Raw genomic sequence first — 9,308 nt, 5'->3', positions numbered from 1 at the left:
AAATAGACACTATCGAGCTATTTTTCTTGCTTTATCAATAACTCTTTCTTTTCATTGTGTTTAATCATAGTACTTTACATGCTATTCTTTCATGAACGAATGAAACTACTTCATAGCAGTAGCCATTGCTATTCTTGGGAAAAACAATTACAAGATTTGTTTTCAGACCAAGCTTCAAAGTTGGATGTTCTCAAAGTCACTCAGTAAACTGGGGTCATTCGGGATTAAGAAGGGACTTCTCACCTGCACCCACACACCTGGGACCTGACCCTGAGGCACGAGTCTTAGTGGAGGAAGGGGAGCATCACTGGTCCTGTTGGAGCCCGGGGACACCCTGTTCCTCCTCTCCACAGCTACCTCTGAGATCTGCTTCTGAACTCCCTGTGGCTGAATTCCTCCCCGGACCTCCACGGACACAAAGATGCTTCCGGAAGCTCTTGGTGTTTTTAAACACAACCAGCTGGTCTATATATACGTTTATTTGTTACATGAATTATGAGTCTGCACCATTCCAATCTAAGGCAAATATGATGGAAGTTCTAGTTCACCCTACTTTGAGAGTAGAAAGGCACAAAACAGGTTTGCCCGAAGCATTGACATGTACAATTAATGCAACACCTTAAGTAAGGGAATGGGTGTATGTAGAGACCCTTTAAAAAAAACTCTCATCTTTGACATTATGTTTTTAAATTAACTGCAATCGATTGAACCCTAAAATAGCAGCCTTTTGAGAGGAACAACTGGAGGAAATTCTTAAAGCATGGATCTGTTGTCTTTAAATAGTCTACGATGAGAAAGGTACATCCATGGGCCAACAGAGGCTCCAAAAATCCCTACGTGTGACTTATTTGAAAACAAATCACTGTGGTACAGAGAGCAGGGAGCACGATGCTTACAGACAGGAGTGGGACATCCAGTGAAACGACACGCACAAACACAAGCACGGAGAAAATGATGGAAAACTGATAAAAACTAAAACCATATGATGTTAAAGCAAACTATCTAATGACCAGTAACTGCAAAAAATAAAATAAAGAACCCCTCACAGTAGGAGTTACAAAAATAGAACACAATATTAAACAAGTATATGAACATATCGAAATGCATTGGTTTATAAAATGTTCTACCACTGAGAAGCAATCTTTCTCTCCTCCATACTCTTCTCCGTAATAATATTGCTCCTGAGGACATGTACTTCATTAAAACCCAGCAGGCTTGGGAAGAGTCAGCTGGGTTACAGAGTCTTCCGGGTTGTCATCATGGATACAAAGTTTCTCTCCACAAGCTCTGAATCTGAAATCTATGTGGTCTGGGTGTGAGGAGTAGGCGAGGGTCAGTAACTCCCTGCCCACAGGATTCTGATCCTGGAGAAGCCAGGTGCCCTGAGGCTGCCCCTCATCTCAGACACATCCTGGGCAGAAAAGGGTGAGCCAGTGCCAAACCTGAGATGACTGTGTGATCCGCAGGTGGGGGTTAGACAGATGGGCAGGGTGTGCTGTGTGGACCCTGGGCTCTCCCTGCTTTGGGCAATTGGGGAACCAGAGCCCTGTGGAGGCCATGCTGCCAGGGAAGGGAGTTCCTAGGTCTCCTGCCAGCTCCCAAAAAGGCATTTTTAGCAATATCAACTCCAACTTCCCTTCCAACGGCACGTCCACACGTACGCAACCCAACGGGAGTGGCAGTACTAAAATTACTTTAAGAGTACATTCTGCAGTTTCCGTGGCAGTGATGCTCAGAACGGAGGTGTCCATGAGAGCATGTGACTGTGTTTACTCTCCGCTACCCACACTGCTGAAGTATAATACACCTTCTCACGGCTACAGAACTTTGGTTTAATTGGAGCCCAACAGCCCAGACTGATGAAAAGCAGTAAATGCTATGGTATCCATGCTTGGCTTTCCTACTCTTGGACTTCTTTTTCTTTTTAGAATCAATTTAAATATCATTACAATGCATCATGGTACCTCTTTGTCACCAAGCCAGTCAAACAGAGAGCCCTGAAAACATTTCCAAGAAGGCTTCCCTCCTCTGCTGCCCTCTGGGAGCAAGACCAGATCCGCCTCAAACAAGAAACTACCTCCCCAAGCTCCAGCTGTCTTAACAGCTACAAGTCAGCTGATTTCCAAGTTCCAAGGTCCTCTTTCTCCACCGCATCTCAAACCTTCTGAACTCTGTACGTCTCTTCAGTGGGTGCTTCATTCCCAGGAAAGCAGCAATCGTGTGGTCCCCTGGGTGCACGGGACAAGTCCTGTGGCACTGAGGATGGCCCCGGGGTCCCCAGTCATCCAGGACATACTTCAAGGAGCCCCCACAGTCTGGAAGCCTCGCTTCCTGCGGAGTAAGGAAAAAGCAGTGAACCAACACGTCAGTCTAGGCCAAGGTTGTACCACAAAGTCTGGTCCCCACAGTCTTTGCTTCTGTGGTACCTACTGCATTTTAAATTCTGAAAAGAAGTCAGTAGCCTTAGCAAAGACAGCTCTCTGGTTTCTGCGGCCGAAGAAACATCCATCTCCCCGAGGCCTTTTTCTGGACTTTTGAAGTTTCCAATGCCTCCGACTCACGGGACCATGAGAAAAGTGATCTTTCTCGTAGGCCAGGCCACGGCTCACGAGAGCAGAGCAGGACAACACAGGAAAACGAGGCAGACAGTCCAAATACATATGAGAAGGCAAACGGGTTCCACCCTTTCCACACACGAATCTCTCTGAAAGGCCCGGGCCCGCCTGAAGACAGAGCAGAGCGGCCTTCTAGCGGCTTCAGCCGCTGGTTCCCCTAAAGCGAGCTCACACGGCGACTGGAGAGCCTCTCAGCTAGTCCCAGTGAAAGGAGCAGAAAGTCAGGAGCATCACAGCTTGTCCTATCCCCCACGGCCTCTTTGCAAACAATGAGACACGCTCTACCCCACCAGCTAATAGGGCGTGTCTACGGGTGCTCCGTCTTGTATCTAAGAGAAATGAGAAATGTGAGAATATCCGAGCTTTTTGCCGTGAAATTGAACAACATTCATCCCTAATTAGCCCAAAGAACACGTTACTATTCTTTTGCAATCATACTAACATCAGTAACTTCTATATTCTACGGCAAAGACAGGGCACCAGAGAGACTAAGTCCGGGCAGCCCCACTGTTGAAATGAACCAAAGGACAGAGAGGACTCGCCCCGCAGTAGAGGTAAGTCTTCAGGCATCACGCACGGGGGTGCAGAACGCCACAATCCCCCAGGAACTACCACTCACGGACCCCCGGCGGGCTTGCACACAGACTCTGAGCTATTCTCTAGCCCAGAGAGCATCAGTTTTGAAAAGCATGCGTTTTTACTTTACATGAGTTTGAACGTATTTAATTTTGGATGGGCTATTTTTATTTTAATTTATCTCTATTCACCCAAGGAACAAAGGCCTCTCTATAAAATATATTTGTTTTCCTTTCCACTTAGAAAGTACACATTTGTTCATGTCAGATTTTCTGAAATTTTCATGGAACCCTAAAATGAATATATATGGATTCTGGCACAAATATTGAGATACACTAAAGGAAAACTACTCTCTTGAATTCTTGCTTCCACAGCTTCCAGAAGTTATGAAACCCCCTGTGAGGACAGGTCAGCTGCCTTTCTGTTCAAGCTGACCCTCGCCAGGGGAGGTGGTGGCTGCCGCACTCTGTGCTTCGGGTGCTGCTCTCCCTGCCGGCTTTTCCCCGAAGCGATGGCCCGCCGCCGGGTGTGCTGAGTTGAGTGTCTGTGGCCCTGCCAACATCGCACAGTCCCACTGAGCTGCACGAAGCCCAGGGACGCTCACTTCCTCCAGGACCACGGAAGGAGCCAGCCTTTGGGCCTCTTGTAATGAATTTCAAAGAAGGCGAACAAGGGATTTAATGGAGCAAATCTGTGACACAGATGTTAACGGTGCTGGTGACAGGCGAAGACACACACGCAGCAGTGGGCTCCGGGTCACATCTTCTCCCTTCTCTGAGCAAAAACAAACCACTCAGAAGGCAGAGGACACTGTCTTCCACTGGAACCAGCGGGAATACAGGAGAGGAAACCTCTACTCTCCCACAAAGATTCATGCCGGCGGTTTCCTGACCCTTCTGTCACTGTTCCTCTGGCCTCAACTACTTACCTTCCTCATAAAAGTGTACGTTCTCATAACCTAACCCAACTTCTTGATTCTTCTTGGGCTCAAACCTAAAAGGGGCTTCGGAGGCCTAATTCCTAGAGGGAACCTTAAATTCTCTGGCAGGACCCCGCCTTGCCACTGGAGCCTGGAGAAGACAGTGGTGTATCTGGGTCTGGAGGGGTCAGAAGGGAGAGTGCTGGTTTTCACGCTGTCAGGATTTAATTTGTTTTCTTTGTGCATCATCTCATTACCTTGGTACTATTTATACCCACCAATTCTACCTCCCCTTTGTGAGAAAAGTACAGCACAAAGCTGGGAACCTGAAGGGAACTTGGTTTAAGTTCGCTGTTTACATATCCAATAGAAAATGGTCTTCTGGGGCGCCTGGGTGGTTCAGTGGGTTAAAGCCCCTGCCTTCACCTCAGGTCATGATCCCAGGGTCCTGGGATCGATCCCTACATCAGGCTCTCTGCTCGGCAGGGAGCCTGCTTCCCTCCTCTCTGCCTGCCTCTCTGCCTACTTGTGATCTCTGTCTCTCAAATATATAAATAAAATCTTTAAAATAAAGAAAATGGTCTTCTGTTTTCCTTTTCCAGGCTCCAATCATAAAACACAGATACACAAATTATTAACTATACAGAATCGAAAAGAATAAAGGTTGGAAACTATCTGCCTCTCTGCCTTCATTTGACGGACCATGGGAGGCTAAGGTAGAGGAGGGATTACCAATGGAAGACGCTCCCAGTCCGTCCACTTTAGTGCTCTGTCTACCGGACCACGAGTCTCCGGAACGATGCCGTTCCCACAGCTTTCCTCCTTGACCCCGAGGCGATCATGGTGGCTTGGGGGAGTTTCAAAAAACAGTTTGTGAAAAGCACAAGCTAATGTGTTGTTATTCTTAATTTAAATGTTGACTGCCTATATAGATTCTAAGGCTGGTGAAAAATACAATATTCAATAAACTATACGGAAAAAAGTCATGATTCTTCTGAATCCACTCTACTTCTCCTTGTTAATTTTCAAGTCTGTATTTAGGCCATGGATAAAGGAACTTAGGCCTTTGTCCACTCAGTCTTCTAGCCGGGGGGCTGTGAGCAATCACCCCTGCAGCATCCTCCCCACTGTGAAGACCCCAGGTCCCTGATGAGTTTATATCAGAGGCAGACAAAATACTTCCATCTCGTGAATTTTGTTTTAATCTATAGCAAGTTGTCATTGAAGGGAAAGAGAAAAATATGGGGCAATGTTTAAATTCTTGTTTCCAAAGGAGAACCCCAAAAAGGTACCTTCTCTTCTCCCTTCTCTACCCCCAAATTGTCCTCTCCACATGTTCTTGGAAGTAAGAGTAGCGGTCTAAGGATAAGCATTCCTCAGTTCCTCAGTGAAAAAGAACTCGAGATCAACCCTGTGCTACTGGTGTCCAGGGGGAAGAGATTTATCCCCCTACGATCATATGAGGTACATAAACCACTGAATCATAGCCCTGCAGAGTTCTAAAACACCACCAACCACCGAGTCAGACCCCAGCTCAACAAACGGACGCTCCTTCTTGTGAACTAAGACTCTCCGTAGAAAGCTCTCAAGACAACTCAAACAAAACACAGCCACGCGGAAACCTGTGCTGCTGTGTGTGCCAAGCTGGCAAATGCTGTAAAGAAGTTCTCCCTCGGCCAGGTTTGATGAGGGCCTCCAGCAAGGAGCTCAGAGCCTTCTGTCCTGCAGGACCAGGGTTGTCCCTCCCACTCTAGGGCTACAGGTGGGCCAGGACCTCTGATCCAACCTCAGGATGCCCCCAGGTCAATCCACACAGCCCCTAGGGCGCTCAGGCTATTTTCAAGGCGAGAAATCACAGCAGGGGTACAAGCGGCTCTCTGAACATTTTGTAACTCTAACTTCTCCTCTTCTCAGACTACATTTCCAGGCAGTTAGAAGCAAAACACTCAAAAGAAAGGGTTCTGTCCCTGCAGGGGACCTGGACTGATGGCCCTTCTGCTCTTTCAGGAGCGGTCCCTTGGGCGCATGAGCCTCTGGGTCTTCATATCTAGGGTCCCTTGCAACGTCAGAGGGCTGGATCCATCCAGCTCGGCCATACTCACCAAGCCCTCACAGACACGCACACACAGACCCCCCCCCCCAGGCTTTCCGGATGCACACCTGGGGTCCAGGTCTCCGCAGAGCGCGAGCGATCACACCGGGCCCTGCAGCGCCTGGCCCGGCTTCTCCCTGGCTTTCCTGCAGGTGTACAGCCACTTGATGATGCGGGCGTTCCTCTCGACCACCGAGGTGGTGCTGGGCACCTGCTCCGCCAGCCCTTCCTCCTGCAGCCCCGCGTCGCTGCCGCTCTGCCGGGAGAAGCCGCTGTCGGAGGTGGCGACGCTCACGCTGCGGACCTTGAGTGTGACGCGGTCCGACCCCGCGGAGAAGTTCTCCCTCCCGAGAGCTTCCACGACCTCCGGTTCCAGGCCGCAGAACTGGAAGAAGGTGTCCCACTCGGCCAAGGACGCAGAGTAGCGGGAGCTGAGGTCTGACTGCGACCGCTGCAGCCCCCCGCGCCTCGACCCTCGCAGCTCCGGTTCCCGGGGCGCAGCCGGCACTCGGGTGGGCGTCCCACAAGGTGCTGGGCGCGCCGGGGGCGCGGGAACGCCGGGGGCCGCGGAGGCCGCCGCAGAGCCGGGCTTGGACGGGGCAGGCTCCTCGCTCCTGGCCCCGATCTCCTCTCGCACCTGGGGCGTCTCCGGGGACAGCGACGTCTTGTCCTTGCCCGGGCCTTGGAAGAGCTTCTTCACCAGGCCCGCCCTGGAGCTGTCGGCGCCCTGGCCTCGGACGAAGTCGCATTTCTGCCGGTAGATGATCAGCGAGTCGGGCCTCAGTGGCTTCCGGGCTATGGCCCTGCGCGCCACGGCACCGGCGACACGAGGCGGAGGCCGAGGATCGCCCGCGGTCCCTTCGCTCGCCCCGGGGTTGCTGCCCGCGGCCGCGGGCCCCGCGCCGGCTCTCGGAGGGCCCCGCACATACTTGGCGCGGTCGGCCGCCAGCCTCTCCACGGCGCTCCTGCGTGCTGGCCCCGCCGCGTCCCGGACCCTGACGGCCGCGGGGTCCCGGGTCAGCAGTCGCTCGTTCTGGGGCGCGTCCAGGGCTGGCAGGGCTCGCATCCTCGGGGCTCCGCCGGTGCTCCGCGTCCCGTGGAAACGCGCTCCGCAGGCGGCTCCTGCGCGTCTTGGGCCAGTTCCGAAGTCCGCACGGGGTGGGGAAGGGCGCTCGCGCCAGCCGGCCCAGGTCCAGAGTCTGGCTAACCCGAGTCCGCACCTATCGGCGACCCGCCCCAGCACCCCCCACCCACCGCGCCCCCGGCTCCTCCCCGCGCGCCCTCACCTCCTTCCCGGCACAGCTCCGGGTTCGGCACCGCCCCCTCGCCGGGCTCCACCCCTACCTCCCGCCCGGCCCCGCCTCTCACCTCCCGCCGGGTCCGGGCGCCCGGTTCCCGCCCCCGCCCCCCGCTCCCGGCGGAGCAGCCAGGCTCCGGGGGGACGGCGGGGCGGACCGCGCTAGGGCGCCGCGCAACCCGGAGGGGCTCTGCGGCGCGGGAAAGCCCGGGCTGTGCCCCAGGGCGGAGGAGCCGGGAACTCCCGAGCTGGTTCAGCCCCAGGTATCAGCCGCCTCCTCCCCGCCAGGGCTGCCCTGGGTCACCGCTGGACGCTGGCACTTCCGGAGTGGGGTAGGGCAGCGGGACCGGCGGTCCCCACCCCCGGAGCAGGTGTCCTACGTCCTTTGAATTCTTAAAGGGACCTCGGCGTGTTTCGAAACTTTCCACTTTGCTTCACTTTCTAAGGTCTGCTCAGAGCACGCACCCTTACCAGAAAGCAAACGGTTAGGAAAGGAACGGAGACGCATCGCACCACAGGGCTTGGCTATGCGTCGGATAAAAAAGAATCTGGGAACACAGCAGGGACCAGCCGTGGGTCAGCCCAGCCCAGACCACCAGGGGCAGAGACTCATGGGAAGAGCAGGCTGGTGGCAGAGGCGAGGCCCCAGGGAGTTGGGAAAAAACCCGACCCAAAATCAGGAATGTCTGCTAATTTTACTGTAACCAAGGCAACGGGGACCGGTTCACCAGGGCAGTGGGTCAGGTTAGGAATGCTAGAAGTGTAAGAGAAAATATTAACAAAATTTCACTATTTCCAAAAGTTGGGCAAAAGACAAAGTATTTGCTGGAGAAGTGAGAGGTCCATTTTATCTCTTATGTTAAAGCCAGCTCCAAAGTATATATGGACCTTTCCGGGTTGTGGTTGAGTGCCACACAGCAGCCTGTGGATGGCAGACAGGAGGGTTCTTGCGGTCTGGGGGCAGGTCTCATTTCACCGCTTGAGGGCCAGGGAACACCAAAGGGGCTGGTGGTGGGTCAGCAGTCGCCGCGGACTGACCGCCATGCCCTGATGATCAGAGAACCGCAGTGAGCTTGTGCCGAATGCGCCTTTAGACCTTTCGTCCCTGTGAAGCTAAACCTCATAGGGATAGAGCCCGGCAAGAAACCAGGTCTCGGAGAACCAGACTAACCAGATAGTATCCTGGGAAGATGTTATAGTCTCGGAAAAAGAAGTCCATGATCCATGGGGGGGGGGGGGGGTGTTATAGAGTAAGAGAGAGATTTAGAGAGGGCAGGATGCTGGGCTGGACACTGTATCCCACAGCTGATGGGAGCCCAAAGTCTAGCATTTTTTCCCCTCAGGCAGCATGGTCTTTTTTCAGTCAGAGCAGGGAAAATATGTGTTTAATTGTTTAGTCCAAACTGTCTGCCCTTGTCTAATTTGTACTTATTCTTGTGCAGTTACAGCAGTTCTGAGAACTCCTGAGCATGGGCCCTGCTATGTCCGAGCTAGCTGACTTATGTGTCCTTTTGAACACATAACAAACCTTTCAGGGACTTCATTTTGCCATTCATACAAATTCTCACTTTTATAGCTCAGACCTTTCATTGCTTGATACTGAGCAATAAATGCTCATATAAATGCTCAACAAATGCTCATCGGAGCAGCCTAGGCTTAGGTTTCAGCTCTGCTTCCTCTTCGGACTTCAGGATCGGACCTCTCAGTGCCTTCGGTGGCTCATCTGTCAATCAGAGCTCACTGTACCCACTTTGCTAAGGTTTCTGTTAAGTTAATGAGATTATGTACATAAAGAGCAAATTTTCTAAA

General features: G+C 52.5%; 1 protein-coding gene across 5 annotated transcripts; it reads right to left on the bottom strand.

The window, feature by feature from the left end:
• Positions 1 to 441: 441 nt before the first annotated feature.
• FAM110C (family with sequence similarity 110 member C) lies at positions 442 to 7,482 on the bottom strand. Of its 5 annotated transcripts, none has more exons than XR_009344493.1 (3): positions 6,271 to 7,482; positions 4,843 to 4,957; positions 442 to 2,331 (listed from the first exon to the last, which is right to left on the bottom strand). XR_009344493.1 is itself a non-coding variant. In XM_059132813.1 (2 exons), exon 1 carries the CDS (start codon positions 7,266 to 7,268, stop codon positions 6,303 to 6,305), a length of 966 nt encoding a protein of 321 aa, XP_058988796.1. In that variant the 5' UTR covers positions 7,269 to 7,482; the 3' UTR covers positions 442 to 2,331; positions 6,271 to 6,302. The 5 variants fall into 5 exon arrangements, 3 of the variants coding, with proteins under 3 accessions (XP_058988796.1, XP_058988799.1, XP_058988797.1); XR_009344494.1 differs by lacking the exon at positions 442 to 2,331 and adding an exon at positions 2,954 to 3,965; XM_059132813.1 differs by lacking the exon at positions 4,843 to 4,957.
• Between the last annotated feature and the right edge of the window lie 1,826 nt (positions 7,483 to 9,308).

The sequence above is a fragment of the Mustela lutreola genome, chromosome 9, assembly GCF_030435805.1.
Source record: "Mustela lutreola isolate mMusLut2 chromosome 9, mMusLut2.pri, whole genome shotgun sequence".
NCBI lineage: Eukaryota > Metazoa > Chordata > Mammalia > Carnivora > Mustelidae > Mustela > Mustela lutreola.
Note: the sequence above shows the minus strand (reverse complement) of the source record. Positions and strands in the feature narration are given on the sequence as shown.